The 16,519-nt window shown below is 43.8% G+C and overlaps 1 protein-coding gene across 3 annotated transcripts in view; it reads left to right on the top strand.

Moving 5' to 3' along the window:
- PPP2R2B (protein phosphatase 2 regulatory subunit Bbeta) overlaps nt 1-16,519 on the top strand; it is a 474,274-nt gene that overhangs the window by 152,997 nt on the left and 304,758 nt on the right. Inside the window, exon 2 of one of the 3 annotated variants that reach the window (XM_070374891.1) lies at nt 6,553-6,746. The exons of 1 other annotated variant lie outside the window; for it this stretch is intronic. In XM_070374891.1, the coding sequence (XP_070230992.1) occupies nt 6,553-6,746 (194 nt within the window). Of the gene's footprint in view, nt 1-6,552; nt 6,747-16,519 lie in introns of those variants that run through there. One more of the 3 variants, XM_070374893.1, reaches the window with a different exon arrangement.

Raw genomic sequence — 16,519 nt, 5'->3', positions numbered from 1 at the left:
AAACGACTGAATGAGAAAAGGCTCTCAGATCTGGACTCTTGAATTTTTGTACCTTTTCTGTCATTGCTTCAATATCCTAACTAGACAAGTGCAATCAGTGAAATTAGGCACACTGGATGTTTTTGTTTTGCACTGACGTGAGACACAGGCAAAAATAAAGTGACAATAGAGCATAAACAGCAGAAAATAGCTATTCATTGAGAGTGAGCACGTACCTCACTTTGCTTACACCGTCAGATCTAGGAACTTTGCAGGGGTCCTCACTCACAAATCCGTCAGGGCAATTTCATAACCAGCCTAGAGGGGCTCAAACAGAGGCATCGGGTTTCCTCTGATGGATATGGAAATACTTTATGGTAAAGGTAGGATTTTTAAGAGTTATTTGATCAGATGGTGAAATGTTCTGAAATTTGACAGTTTGGGAGATTGAGTGTTGAGGAACTGAAAGGAACTTTGTATAGATTAACACATGTAAGTAGAAAGATGTATCAACAATTCATGTGTTTCAACTGGCTATAGTAGTAAATGTTTACAAATCTGTTCTCTGCCACCCCTGCCCCAAAGCCAAAGCACTGATTTATATAGGTGTTTTTTTTTTTAATTTCTATGATATAAATATCCCACCATGGCAGATTTCAGATTTTAAGCTACCAACATGATGTCACTCGAAGCAGAGCTGGATAAAAAGATGTGTGTAATCAACACAATCAGCTCTCAACAGCCAGCACCTCCCAGCTTCTGCATACAACTGTTTATTTTCATAAGTTTCTGTCCTTTGATAACTGAGGGAACATGGTACTCAGTGAAATCCATTAAGAATATCCAGAATCTAGAATTAATACATTTTGAGAACAAGATGTTTTGTTTTCTTCTCCTAGGTTAAACGCCAATGCTAAAGGCTCACTCATGTGGTATTTATTACATGCTGTAACACGCACAAAAAGGAATGGCAAACCTTGCTAGAAACTCAAGAGATCATCCTCTGGGCGGTTGTGGCAAACCATCTCAGAGAAACAGTTGTGCATTTGGGGCTCAATGATCTAGAGAGGGATTCCACAGGATTCCCTGATAGACAAACTTGATTAGGCCTGCACTTACATATGTGAAAATCAAGAAAGCATAATTCTAATTCCTTCCCTTTGCACAGGACTTCCTGGCTTATAAAGGGCTTTTTATAAGACAGCAAGGGTCACAAAGAGCCGGACACGACTGAGCGACTGAACTGAACTGAATTGAAGGATCTCCTATTTCTGGTGACTAGGGCTCATTAAGACAGATTGCTAGGCGGTTAAACTCAGGTTTCTAGGTCACTTGTGTCCATACATCTGACTGACTAGTAGTGCATCTCTCCAATTCTCTGCAGACAGAGACCCCAATGAGCCACTACCAGAAGGCCAAAGGGACATTTTAGTGAGGCCTGGCTATGGGCCAAGCTTGTATTAAGCACTTTCCTTACACAGTCTCTGAAGCCACTCAACAACCCTATGAAGTGGTTCCTATTATTTTCTTTCAATGTTGCAAATACAAAGGCTCAGAGATGTTGAATTACTTGCCAAAGGTCATGAAATTCATAAATGCCTGAGCTGAGACAGAAAACCAGGACTATCTGACACCTGAAGCCTGTATTAAGAATCTCTAGACTGGTTTATGACAAAGATTTTAATGAAATTGTAGATATTTAATGTGCTAATTAGATAGCATGACCTACAAAGGGTTTCCAACACAGGCAATGCTAACCTAACTGGGCTGGGGGTATGTGAGAGTGTTGAGGGAGGGGGGAACATATGAAAGATGATGAAAAAAAGAATGTTTTCCTGTGCTGTCATGATGCATTGTGTAACTTAAGAGGGCTGTGTATCTGTAACTGGCCTTTTCTGTGTACAGCACAAGCCTGAATTTGGTCAGCCTTTCAGACTGTTCTCTGCTGCCACTTCTGCAGCCTGTGGCCCCCCTTTCCATAAACCGTAAATTAGATACTAAGTTCCATGACAGCAGAGAGGACAATACATTTTCAGCACTGATGTTGCTGAAACTCTAGACCTATCCCAGTGGCCGACATGGTAGGCGCTTAAATATTTGTTCTATATTGACAGTGATGATGATAGTAAATACTCAACAAGTCATAGCAGTATATTCTTTCCAAGTATTATCTCATTTAATCATCACAGAAACTCCATTAAGTAGTATTATTTTTCTTTCTAATTTATAGATTAAAAAAACATAGGTTGAGAAATCTTGCAACTTTGCTCAAGGACATAATAATAAATGGCAGAAAATCAGTTTTGCTTGATAGCAGAGGCTTGGCACTTAATGTTATACTCTAGTCTGTTAATTTATAATGCACTGTTGTATTTCTAAGAAAGCTCATATTTCTAAAATCAGATGATAGAATGTCAGTTCTGTGAAAGAAAGGAACTCTGTTCTAACTGTATCGCAGTACCTACAAAAATTCTTGTCATATATTAAGTGCTCAGTAAGTATTTTCAGTGCATATGCATACAGGAATGGGTAGGACAATTGTTTCCAATAGGAATAGGCATTACAATCTATAAATTTACTCACAACACATTTTCTTGTTGGCCAAGGATTTTAAAAAGTAGAGCTTTAAAACCTAAATATCACTGAACAAATTCAGTAATTTACTCATTCATTAGTAATGGCCACCCACTCCAGTATTTTTGCCTGGAAAATCCCATGGACGGAGGAGCCTGGTAGACTACAGTTCATGGGGTTGCAAAGAGTCGGACACGACTGAGTGACTTCACTTTTACTATCTCCATTCAGTAAATATAATTGAGCATCTACTAAGTGCTGAAGAAAACTGAGCGCTGAAGAATTGATGCTTTTGAACTGTCGTGTTGGAGAAGACTCTTGAGAGTCCCTTGGACTGCAAGGAGATGCAACCAGTCCATCCTAAAGATCAGTCCTGGGTGTTCATTGGAAGGACTGATGCTGAAGCTGAAACTCCAATACTTTGGCCACCTGATGCGAAGAATGGACTCATTTGAAAAGACCTCGATGCTGGGAAAGATTGAGGGCAGGAGGAGAAGGGGACGACAGAGGATGAGATGGTTGGATGGCATCACTGACTCGATGGACATGGGTTTGGATAGACTCTGGGAGTTGGTGATGGACAGGGAGGCCTGACATGCTGTGGTTCATGGGGTTGCAAAGAGTCGGACACTACTGAGTGACTGAACTGAACTGAAGTGCTAGACACTTAATAGCAGAGATATAGTGGAATGGTTGACAATTATAAGTAAACAACTATTACAAAATGCAAATGTTCCATGAACAAGAAGGAAAAAAAAAGATGTACAGACAAAAAATTCCAAAGGAAGGGACTATGGGGAGGACAGGGAATGCCTCAGTAAAGTAGGGACAGGTCAGCTTCAGTGCTGAAGAATGCCAGGAACACAAGGAAGGGGAATAGGAAATGAATGGCATGGGCAAATGCCAGAAGGTTTTAGGAAGAACTTGACAAGTTGGAGGAACAGAAGGAGGTCAGTGAGTCTTCTGAGAAATGGTCTGTGTAGTGCTCTTACAACCACTGGCTTGCACAGGGCTTCCTTCACTCCCTGACCTCCTTTATTGCACGTTGTTGTGTTAAAGAACAAAGCCAACAGGTGTATTTTTCTTGGTTTTGGTTGGAGGGGCTAGTTCCCCACTGTCCATAGTAGAAAAGAATGGTTCACAAAATAGAAATCTTGGAGTCTTCTTAATCTACTTAATGGATAGCCATCTAATTTGCCTCTCCACAACTTATGTCTTAGGAAAAAACTTGTCTATACTGTTGAATAAAATAAATGCAAGAAGGAATTTTGCAGAAAACAGGAAAGGAAAAATTTAGTAAACCCAGAGGCTTGATCTCTGGCAGGGACACTTCTGCCATTGGTTACAGTGGAAAATTTCTCAGGCACAGCCTGGCTAACAAACCTGGGCCTTCCTGGTTGATCTTGTAACTCTGTTCCAATATAGCCCACCTCCTGGGAAGATATGGGAAAGAATAGCTTCCCTGGTGACTCAGATAGTAAATAATTTGCCTGCAATGTGGGAGACCTGGGTTCAATCCTTTGGGTCATGAAGATCCCCTGCAGAAGGGAATGGCTACCCACTCCAGTATTCTTACCTGAAGAATTCTATGAACTGAGGAGCCTGGCAGACTACAGTCCATGTGGTCACAAAGAGTCGGACACAACTGAGCAACTAACACTTTCACTTTTCATCTCAAATACTACTCCAAGGTCTCTAGTGGCAACTAAAGGTCATTTCAACTCAAAGCAAGATGTCCTCTCACCAATTTAAGATAAATTTAGCTTTTCCCCTCTTCCCCCTCCCCCTACCCCCTTATGCCAATCTGCAAGAGAAGCTGGACTGAATAACTACAGATGAGCTGACCACTGGAGTCTTGGTGATGGATACGACTCATAACATGAAAGAACCAGCCATGGCAACTGGCACTGAAGTGGATTACATCAATTTGTACATCAGTCTTCATCTCTTCCTGGAATTTCATATGTGAATTTGGCACACACAGTCAAAGAAGTAGGGAAGACTTAATCACCAGATGAGAATTAAATGGAATCTTTTGTAAGCTGAATATTATATATCAAAGAATATTTCTTCTATCTTTTCCCAGAGATAAGCAGTTGGTTTCGGGAGATGAGGACCTTGCCATTTTCTACCTGCCAGAAGAATGTTTTCTTCATGGAAGTCTAATGGCAATTCCCAACCTCAGTTAAGGACTTGTTTTCCCGTTTTTTTTTTTTTTTGAACTTCAAATACTTTCTAAATTGTGTTAGCCGAAGCATTGTATGTATATAATTAACTCAGATCCCTCTGGGCTCATCCAGCTAAACTTGTGGAGCTTAACTGAGCAAAACATTCGCTGATGTCTCTCCCCTGCAGTGACGCTCACTGAAATGAATACCTTCTACAAGAGGAAATCAGGGACATTTCTTGTCCAAATTGACTTTCTAGTGATTTGGGTTGCTTCAGAAATGATTGTTGTTTCATAACAGTAATGATCTCATTTTCTTTCAAATATGAAATCTGCGATTTGGCAGTTCAGGAAAAATTGGGGGCGGGGCAGGCTTCTGTATTTTCTTCCTAGGTGAAGTAGGAAGACAGGCCACTTTTTGGTATTCATTGGATCTTTGAAATTCCTCCTGGGAAACAGTGGCGCTCTGGGGGCACAGGGCTCCAATGTACCTTTCACTGGGAGAGCAAATTCAGCGGTTCCTGCAATGCTGTGTCTTAGCAAGCAAAACCCACCCGAGGGGCTGGAGCAGTTTGACCAAAACTAAGTGCAAAGGGTTAGGGAATATGGACTTTTTCAGAGCATGTTGACTAGATTCATAATTCGACCCTCTTCCTCCCTCTGCTAGTATAGACACCCCCAGTTAAAAGTTATTTTTTACTCTCTTTGAAAGGGAGAAGTCAGGTGTGATCCGCAGAAAAGTTCTGGCCTCTGATTCCCCATTTATTCCTAACGCAGAGAAGGGCTTAAGCTAGCCTCTGAGCCATTCTCTGCTTTCTGGGTGAGGCTTCAAACCCCAGGCCTCACCCTTGACCTTCATCCAGAGACCATATGCTTGATAGAAGGGTGAGCAAAAGAGGCCGAGATGTAGACTTCCTGTTTGCTCAAGGGAACCTTCTCTTTGCTATCCTGGAACACAGGTGTCTGAAGAAAGGCGGTGAGCTAGGGGACTCTGGGTGCTGGAGTAAACGCCGCCCTGAGCTGCGTGGCGCTGGGCGGGGAGGGAGTTCGGAAGAGCGCGTTTAGGCTTTTCACGTCAACCTGCGGAGCTGGATGCTCGCTGCCCAGGTGCGGGTTGGCGGCTGCGTGTGCCCCACTGCAGCAGAGAGCAGCCGCAGCCTCTGCCTCGGCTACCACCGCTGCTGGGGAAAGAGTCCTGGGGCTGCTGACGCGGTTGGGAGGAGCCTCGCCTTTAATGCACCAGCCGCCTCCAGCCTCCTGCAGCAGCAGCAGCAGCAGCAGCAGCAGCTGCTAGTGCGCGCGTGTGGGTGTGAGGGTGAGTGCGCTGGCGCCGGCCGCCTAGCGCCCTGCCCAGCTCCCCGCCGGCTGCCGAGCCCCCGCCAGCCGGAGCAGCCCTCCCGTGGGACCAGCACCGTCCTCCGGGCCGGGCCAGCCTGAACCCTGCCCCTGCCATCTCGCCACTGCAGCTCGGGTCCAGAAAGGCACCATTTTGTCGCGGCTGCCCGCTCTCCCAGGGGGGAGGAGGGATCTTTTTTTGCATTTCGGAGCGGCTGCCAATGAGGGGAACCTGTTGGGCATCTCCCCAGCCCCGCTTGTGAGCGCCTCCCGGGGCGGCGGGCGGGACCAGACCCCTCGGGGCACGGCGCATCTTGGCACCCCAGAGGCGGAGGCGGCGGAGGCAGGCGCAGCATCCTCGCTGGGAATTGGAGCTGGAGTGAGCGCACCGCGGGAGGAGCCGCCGCAGCCTCGGAGATCCCGGGCGGAGGAGGTGACAGCTCCATTGCCGGGTTTTTATTTTTTTTCTCTCTCCGCCTCCCCCGTCTCCTCCTCAGGCTCGGACCATGGTGCAGTCCCACTGGCTCCCCTGCCCCCCTCTCCTGTGAGACTGGCTGCGGGGAGGGAACATGGATACTTGTCTGCCGGCTTCTGGTTCCCACGCAAGTAAGCCTGCTGTCAATGGAGGAGGACATTGATACCCGCAAAATCAACAACAGTTTCCTGCGCGACCACAGCTATGCGACCGAAGGTAACGCCAGCCCCACCGCATTCCGCCGCTGGGGCCGGGCGCAAGTTGCGGATCGCTGAGCTCCGCGGGCGGCAGGGCGCGTAGCGGCGCAGACTCCTCCGGGCCCCGGGGCTGGGGCGGGGGCTCGGCCCGCAGGGGCAGCTGCCCCGGCGCCCCACATCCATCCGGGCTCGGCGAGGAGAGCTGGGTGTTCAGCAGCAGGTGGACCCGGCGCCCACGGGAGTTAAAATGGCCCTCGGGGATGAGGTTTTTCAGGGTGGGGCTCCTGGCTGGAAAAATGACTCCCGCTCCCAAAAGCAGATGACCCTTCTCTGAATATATATGCAGGGGTCGGTGGAGTGGGGGATAGGTAAGAAAGAAGAGGGCCCAAGAGGACCGTGGGTCCTCCTCTCCCTGAGCGGAATGATGTGTCTCTCAGTGGCTGCAAGGGAGGGCATGGTTTCATTTCCTGCCCGTTAATCTCCCCGGCCGGGTTACCTGCTTAGACAATCAAAAGCCCAAAAGGCCCGTTCATAAAGGGCGACCCTCTCTCCCCTTGGAAGTGCATTAGCAAGATATAAAAAGGTGGCTCGGGAAACAGTGTTGGGGCGGCGAGTGAATGAGTCTGACACGTGGGGCGAGCAATGCGATCAGTGGGGCCTTTAAAAATCACCATTATGAATTCTGCAGCAGTAGTTTCTGCTGAATCAACAGCCAGCAGAAAGCAAGAGGGTTCAGTAAGCTGAGCTTTGCCAAGAGGTGAAATTGTCGTCTCTCTCTCTCTCCCTTTCTCTCTCTCACCGTTTCCCCCAGCTTGTTCTGACATTAGCCTGAGTGAGGTACAGGCAGAAAAGGAAAGTCAGCAGGTGGAATCTCATTTGCCTTTTGTGTGGGAATAGAGAGTGGGGGCATTTCCAAATACCAAAACTTTTGCATTTTTGCTTTCATTTTCTACCTGTCGGCCTTTATCCTTAAGTACTCCTGTACAGTGTTGCATCGTCACATTGTAATTCCCACGTGAAAAAATGTGTGTGAAAGGGTTTTAGGAACATGTAGCAAGATATGTTCATTTCAGATGATTCCTATTATTCCTGGATGCTAAAATTTCTGTCACATTTAATCACATCAAAACTACTAAAGAAATGTGGATGGGGGTGCTAAAGAGTTCAAGTTCTGAAAAGAAAAAGACACACAATTTAGGGGTAAAGGTGGCATCTTCTATAAACATCCCTGAAAGTTTCAGATAGAATGTTCAGCGTTTTTGAAAACATATGCTTTATTCGTCATCATCATTGGAGAGCATCACACCTAATATGTCCATGGTTCTAGACAAATCAAGCAGAGCTGTATGACCTCTGGCCTTCAGGAGCTTAGAGGTAGCTTTTAAGATGTTCAGCTTGTCCCTGCCCCATATCAAGCACCATGCTTACTGAGTCTTTTTACTTGCCTGGTGACAACATGATTGTTACATGTTCTTCCCCGGTCTTAGTGCTTTGTCACGGATTCACCAGGTAGCATATGATCAGCTCTGGGTCTGAGCATAGCATCGAAAGAGAAGTTGGTTTTGGGTCCATTGTCTTTGGGGGCACACTTTTTTTTTGTTTGTTTGAGACAACAAAGACAGAGGGTTGCCTTCATGTTTTCTTCTGTATTGCCTTATGCCTCCAAGTGCAGGCAAAGGAAACTTACTGAGCTAGGAAGATGGGAAAATTGAGGTCATGTGTGTAGGAGTATCATCTGTAAAATGAAGAAATGAGTTAAACATGGCATTCTTCATTGCTTTCAGGGCCTTAGATAGACCTAATCTTTGTTCCTCTTTGATGCCATTTTGGTAGACTCTGATTGCAGATAAAATATCTGGGTTCATATATTCTAAAATGAGGTAGAGTTTATAGCAAAGAATTTACTAAAATCGTTCCAAATCAGCCTCCTTGGATCACTCTCCCCACACCAACCCCCGTGCCACTACATTCAAAACTAAATAAACCACAGTACATTTTCAAGGGTTTTTTTTTTTTTTTAACCTGAGCTTGGTGTATGTTCTTGCCTGGAGGATCCCAGGGACCGGGGAGCCTGATGGGAGCCTGATGGGCTCTGTCTATAGGGTCGCACAGAGTTGGACACGACTGACGTGACTTAGCAGCAGCAGCAGCAGTGAAAGTCTGGAAAGAAAAAAAATAGTTCTTAGACAATGTAAGTTGTCTTTTCACATGCAATTCCCAATTGCATTTTATTCATCAGAAGAGAATCCTTCCTCTTCTGATGAATACCTCAAAAGTGCTAGTACACCTTGAAGGAACACCGCCAGATCAAAATCCTTGTTAAAATCCTCTGCATTTGGGACTTGCCCCAAAGTTCTCTTCCCCTTTTTTAACTGAAACCCACCTTCTGGGGAATTAGTTTCTAGGTCCTTCTTCAGACTTTGCTTTTCCTTTTGTTTTCTTTGATATTTCTGCATTTTCCTGTCTTGCCCAGTTATGTCAGCTTTCTTTTTTCCTGCAAAATTTCCTTTGCATTTATGTCTGAATTTTTCTTCCCTTTGCTCGGATCATTCCACACTGCAGTATTCTATTTAAAGCTGAAAGGTTTTTGCTGTGTAGTTAGTGTGAAGGACTCCAAGCTCAATTTGCATTATAAGTGGTAGCTGCAGGCAAGTTCATCCAGCTAAGAGCAATGCAAATACTAAAGGACACTTTTCCCAAGCTTTTCTGTCTTTCTTTCTCTCTTTCTCTCTGTGGGAAAAGAATGCATGATGTGCATTTATTTAAAACATTTCTTATAACTTTTCTTTTGTTCTGAGTATGAAGTTACCACCTTCACCTCCCTTTTCCTTTTTCTCCCTTTTTAAAAGTTGCTATCTTTGAGCATCTCTCTTTTCCAAGCACTGTAAGTACTGAGCTTTTTGTAAGTATCATTTCAATATGTCCACACCCGGTTAGGTGGATCTTGTGATTTCCATTTTTAATAAGAAAACTGAGCAACTGAGGCCCAGAGATGACACTAATTAGTCAAGGTCACACAGTCAGGATAAAATTTGTCTTCCGACTCTAGACAGTCTGACGTGCTCATCTATTAGAAAATTCTGCACAGCTTCATTTTTCTTTAACTATTAGCTCCTGTTATGAGGAAGATCACAGTGGTTTATCTCTGTATGTAAATAGTGTTCCCTTCTGAGGGAAAATTCTTTGCAGGGATCATTTGAAAATGTCCATATAGGGTTATACATGAGGAAAAGCATCAGTAGGGTTGGCTTTTATCTTTTTGACTTGTTAGAACCAACTAAAACTCCCTCTCCAATAGCACAATCAGAGTTTTCTAGATTAATACTTCTATTCTCATGGGGCAGAATAAATATTCTACATAGGAGGAGTTCACAAGAATGGCAATCTGGTTAGAAGAGAAAGTCAGATAATTTGTTGTTTAACTATTCTTTTCTCAATTTCCTTAGCCATAGAATGGGAATAACAGCAGAACCTACGCCACAGGGGAAAAAAATTTATAGTCCATGGGGTCGCAAAGAGTTGTGCGCGACTTAGAGACTTTCACTTTCACTTTCAATGCAGGAAAAGCACTCAAGACAGTGCCTAATACAAAGCCAGACCCTGATAGATGCCCTCAGTAATTATAGCTGTTGTTATTTTAACTTAAATTGCATTTGTATTGCAAGCACAATGTTTTTCCTTGCATTGTTGTTGATTTGGAGTGATCTTGAGGGAAGTAGAAATAGGTGAGATGTCCCTAAAACCCCCCACAGTCTCTTCTTGGCTTATCCACTAGCCGTAGATAGCCTCTTAGCAATTTGCCTTAATGTATTGGGTTGGCTGAAAAGTTCATTCGGGTTTTTCCATACTATGTTACAGAAATAACTTGCTGGTTATATTCTGGCAGCAAGTTCTGTCTTCCCCTGCTGCTGCTAAGTCACTTCAGTTGTGTGCGACTCTGTGCGACCCCATAGACAGCAGCCCTTAGAGGCCTTTAAAAACCCATACTTCTTGTACATATTTTTAAAAGAAGAGCAAATGCACTTAGTCTATGTATAGTTATTATATTAATATGATATCATTGTTATTATGTAACTGTTGATGCTTTCTGACTTTAATTCCTTCAACAACTATTAATTGACTTTCTGCAGAAGTGATCCTGCATACTCCAGTATGTTGTGTCTGTTCTCATGAACTTGAAATCTGGTGGAAGAGGTAGACATTAAACAAACAATTTTCCAAAGAATTATGTAGCTTCCAATTGTGATAAGTGATATTCAGGAAATGCACAAGAAAAGCACAGGAAAAGCCTTGAGATGATTTGTAAAGGAGAAAGGTAAATATAATTTAGATTGAGGCTCAGGGACTGGCTCAGACAAAGTTTAAGCTGAAAACCAAGGGATAAGTCAGGAATGAACAGGAGCTGGAGACATTTCAGGTAAAAGGGACAGTAGGTCCCAAGTGCAGAGTTATAAAACAGTCTGACAGACTCAAAGAATGAGAAGATGCCGAGGACTGAGTGCAGGGAACAAGAGGAAGAGGGCTGAAAATGAGACTGAAGCCTGTAGTTTACTTTGAAATGGACCAAACCAACAAAGAATAATATTAGGGGAGAGGAATGGATAAATAGACAAGCAGATGATACAACAAATATAAAATGTTAATGGTAGAATCCAGGTGGTCAGTCAGTGGATATCCACTGTAATTTTTTTTTCAACTTTGCTATCTGTTCAAAAATGTTCATAATGTTACAGAAAAGAAACTGGAGAGGTATTTAGGGATTAGGTCACGTTGAACCTTGTTGACCATAAGGAGTTTGGACCTTATCCAAAGATGGATCGAAAACCATTAAAGGATTTTGATCAGGGGGGAAATATGATCAGGTTAGTTTTTTCAAAGCTCAGGCTTGCTGCTGTGCAGGGTGGGGCCAGAGGGCTTGCTAGGAAGTGAACAGGAGTGAAAGCGGGAAGATAAATAGGAGGCCATAGCTGTTCTGTAGGATGGTAGCACGAGTAGCGATGGAGAGAATTCTGTAGATTTGAGATACATTGTAGAAGAATGGATCAGGCTGACTTGGCGTGATAGACTAAGTGGAGATGGAGAAATGATGGAGATGGTGTCAAGGAAGACTTGCCATGAGGATAGATGCATGATGGGGCTGTTCACTGAGACTGGAAAAAAGACTTTGGAAATTGATGAGGTGTGTGAGTCATCTAGCCTCATATTGAGACTATCAAGTAAGCTTTGTATATCTGGTTCTGAAGCTCAGAAGAAAGATCTGGACTAGATACATAATTTGGGGTGTTGTGGGTGTATTAAAGGCACTTAAAAGTATGTGAACAGTTGAGATGCCTAGGAGAAGAGCCTTCCAGGGCATATTGAGCCCTATGGGTGAAAAATTTCAAGGAAACTGATCTTGTCTCCATATAAAGAAATTATAACAGAAAAGAGTACCTTGGTATAAGCGTAATTAACCACACACTTAAATTATTCAAATAACCCTGTATGGCCATTTCTCAGAAATGTGATAGAATAAGGAGAGACCAATCTTGGGTGAGTTGAGTTCAGAGGGTCTCCAAACGCGAGCTCTGTGTGATCTGTGAAATGTTACAGCTTTTCAGGGGCACAAGAATCAAAGTAAGAAAGTAAAGGCCCCTGCTTCCTCCTCTCTCCTCATCCATCCCATGCACCTTCAAGAAAAGAGGGAAGCTATAATGAATAAAACTAGGAAGAAACATGAAAATGACTTTTCATAAGAAGCTAATGAAAAGGCATCAGAAAAGTAAAAAGAGGTGTTGTCATGATAGAGAGCTGCCTTGTATTAATAGTTCCTTAAGTTGCTTTGGTATTTTTATGCAAATGCAAGATCAGAATAGTATTTCCAATGCATATGGATGAATGTTTGAGTTCTCTGCTATTCTCAGAAAAATCTGAAATGGAAGGTGGGAAGAAGCTGCCTTACAGTATTATAAATGACCTTTCCGGGGATAGGAAATGTTCCGCTACTAAACGAAATAACCAGAGTGCATTGAAAATCACTAGCAAGTATTCATTATTAGCATTCAGGTCTCCAGGGGCTATCCCAAGCCCTTTATGAGGGCTGGTCAGAAACGTACCAATAAACCTGGGGTGAATAATATTAGGCCAGTCCTGTCAAAATACTGGTAATGCTCGATGAAAAGAGCACAGCTGTAGACTGACACTCCTAAATTCTAGCATTTGCATTTATGAAGAAACTAAGGGTCCAGTTTAGATGCTTAGGCGAGGGAAGAGAACGAAGGTTTCTTCAATTCTGTCTGTATTCCAGTCATTTTCGTAGATGTTTCTCATGTGTTTACTCACTTCATCACCTTCAGCAACTCTGAGAGAATGCTTGCATTAGATGCATTTTTCAGGATAAGAAATTGCAAGGTTTGGAGAAGCAAAGAAACTTAGGTATAAGGTCGCATACTTGTAAGTGGCAGAACCAGATTGGAATTAGTGACTGCCTGGATCTAGGCAAGAGTTCTTTGCCCATCCCTGCTGTCCCTTGTTTGAAATTTAGGGGGAAAATGCTGGCTGTGTTCAACATTCTGCATACATCCCCATGGTGGCCATTCAGTGCTACTCAGTTCAGCTGGTCAATCTCTTCCCAGTAAGGCAGTGCATGTGTCTGGGCCTTCCTCTTTTTCCCACAGGGAGGGAGCTGAATTCCCCTCGCTGATGCCAGAATCCTTAGCTAACTTACTCCTGTAAGTTTATTTTCCTCTATTTATAATAAGGGCTTCCCAGGTGACACAGTGATAAAGAGTCACCCGGCCAATGCAGGCAGGAGATGTGGGTTCAACCCTGGGTCAAGAAGATCCCCTGGAGAAGGAAATGGCACCCCACTCCAGTACTCTTGCCTATAAAATCCCATGGACGGAGGAGCCTGGTGGACTGTAGTCCGTGGGGTCTCAAAGAGTCAGACACGACTGAGCGACTTCACATTCACTTTTCATTCTCATGCATTGGAGAAGGAAATGGCAACCCACTCCAGTGTTCTTGCCTGGAGAATCCCAGGGACAGAGGAGCCTGGTAGGCTGCCATTTCTGGGGTTGCACAGAGTTGGACACGACTGAAGTGACTTAGCAGCAGCAGCAGCAGCCAGTATTCTTGCCTGGAAGATCGCTTGGACTGAGGAGCCTGGCGGGCTATAGTCTTTGGCATCGCAAAGAGTTGGACACAACTGAGCACACTCACACATGTGTATAATAAGAAAAGAAAGAAAATATGAAATTGAGCAATCAAATTATGAAATTTACCTAGCTTTTATAGCCCTCTCCATGTTCCTCCACCTGGCACACTCACAGTGAAGTTTCCACTGAACCATCCAGGCATCTCTTCTCCAGAGCTGATAGCAACTCATGTAGTTGCCTGGAGTGAAAGGAGTGGACCAGAGCCAGCTGTATGATGGCTAATGTCCTTTTGCATTGAAGTGAAGTGTGGGGTGTCAAAGGACTCGTGTTGGCCAGAGTAACACTCCAGTGGTTCTCTACCCATCTCCCATTAAAAAGATGAATTTGCTTTCACCAGACTTCATTTCTACCATCCAATTTCCTTCTGTTGCCTTTCCAGTAGAACTCTGGAATAAAGCTAAAAATCAGCTCTGACCTGACAAACCAATCCTGACATAATCATCCCACTGGAAGCACAGATTCTTTTTACAAGACCACTAGGAGTTTTGTCGTAAATAATCCAGGAACCCTTGAATTCTTATGTTCCAAGTTCACTATGGAAAGAGAGGGGAATGATGATGATAGGATGTGAATGTGTGAAATCCATGGACAACTAATTAGTATTAATGGTTTCTTTGGAGAAAGGATCGTTGTGGGTAATGGAAAAGGGTGGGCATGTAGAGGGTTAAGTCAGACTGTCATTTCTATGCTGTAGAGAAGAGAGGCCTGATTGATTCCAGCAAATGTGAAGAAATGAAGGGGTGAGAAGATGCATGGAGTCCCAGGGTATGGAGGGGCCTCTGCAGGCAGGATTTTAACATGAGAAAGATGAGGTCTGCCAGAAGGAGTGTGCCGAAGAGTACCATACCTATGAGGCCATGTATTCTGGGTGTACTTGACACTGGGTTACTGACAGCCTCCTCCATCATGCATAGCTGACTTCAGTGCTGAGAATCTATTAAGTCATGAACCTGAAGTAGTCACAGAATGGCAGGTCACCTCCTCTGCTTAATGCTCGGGACTCAGCTCTGTGACCCTCAACAGATGCACAAGGGTGCTGAGTATGGAAAAGCTGTAAACGGTTCTAATGGGGGATATTGCCGCAAAATGCTGAGTGCTCCCAGGTGGTCTGAAAGGAAAAACCTGGACCCCTAAGTACAAAATATCACCAGGAAGTATTTTACCAAAGAGGAGAAGAGCTGAACAAGAAACTTGAGGAGAACAGCATTTGCTCATGTAACTTTGCAGAAGTCAAGTCGGGGCCAAGGACACCCAAGTTAGGAGGACCATTGGTTCACGACAGCTGTACTGCTGTCGTTCATGTTCCTCTCTGCCTTGATGTCTGTATTTATAAAGCAAATAATGCAGAAATGCCTTCTTACTTGAAAAGATTCAAGCATTATGGAAGGAGATAAAAACAAAGCGTGAATCACCATCCATCCCTGCACCCACCCACTTCCTTGTCCAGAGTTACCATTGTCAATAGTTGCTGAGCTTCCTCATAGCCAACTTCATATACATTTTCATACATTTAAATATCCAGGTGCAGATACACATAGAGGGAAAGACTGTTTTTTCATGTAACTGAATGCCTACTGTTTGTTTTGTTTACGCTTTGTTTTTTTTCCCATTCAGTGATGTATCTGAAAGACCTTTCTGTGTCAGGACACCTACATCTGCCTTGCTCTTTTTAATGGCTGCCTAGTGCTCCATGGTATGACTATACCATAGTTTATTTAGTAGTTCCCTTGTGGCCAGATGGAAAATTGCTTCCAGTTTTTTATATTATAGAAGATACTGGAGTGATTATTCATATATATGTGTGTGTGTATATATATGTTCTTGTTGATGTTCTCCTTCCTGATTTTATCATCTTTCAAAGCCAAGATATTGGTTCTCATTTCTTAGCAAAATAGCAAGAAGGAATCTCTGGTCCTTCATTTATTCTCTCAGTGACCTTGGATAAATCATTTAACCTCATGAACTTGAACTTCTTAATATAAGAAATATCTGGCATTCCTGGAGAAGGCAATGGCATCCCACTCCAGTACTCTTGCCTGGAAAATCCCATCGACGGAGGAGCCTGGTAGGCTACAATCCATGGGATCACTAAGAGTTGGACACGACTGAGCGCCTTCACTTTCACTTTTCACTTTCATGCGTTGGGGAAGGACATGGCACCCCACTCCAGTGTTCTTGCCTGGAGAATCCCAGAGACAGAGGAGCCTGGTGGGCTGCTGTCTATGGGGTCGCACAGAGTTGGACATGACTGAAGCGACTTAGCAGCAGCAGCATGTATATGTGCATAGTATGTGTATTCTGAAACCACTGTGGATTTGAGTGTTCAGATAAGATAATGTTGATGACTGGCAGTCGTGGAGGACCTGCTTTGTGCCACAAATAAACTTGAGATGTAAAATATCTTTCTTGTTGATACTGTCCTTATACCCCTTTAAGTGAAAAGTTGAAACAAAGTGAGATTACTTGTCCAAGGTCACCCAAGAGTGGGTGGCAGAACAGAAGTCACTTCCAGGTCTGTCAGTGTAGTACATGGACACACATGTTTTGAAAAAAAGGCATGATATTGATACAGGAAAAAATTGTTCATTATTCTAAA

The sequence above is a fragment of the Bos mutus genome, chromosome 7 (genome assembly GCF_027580195.1).
Source record: "Bos mutus isolate GX-2022 chromosome 7, NWIPB_WYAK_1.1, whole genome shotgun sequence".
Classification (NCBI taxonomy): domain Eukaryota; kingdom Metazoa; phylum Chordata; class Mammalia; order Artiodactyla; family Bovidae; genus Bos; species Bos mutus.
The sequence above is the reverse complement of the archived record's forward strand: the minus strand, read 5'-3'. Positions and strand labels throughout refer to the sequence as shown.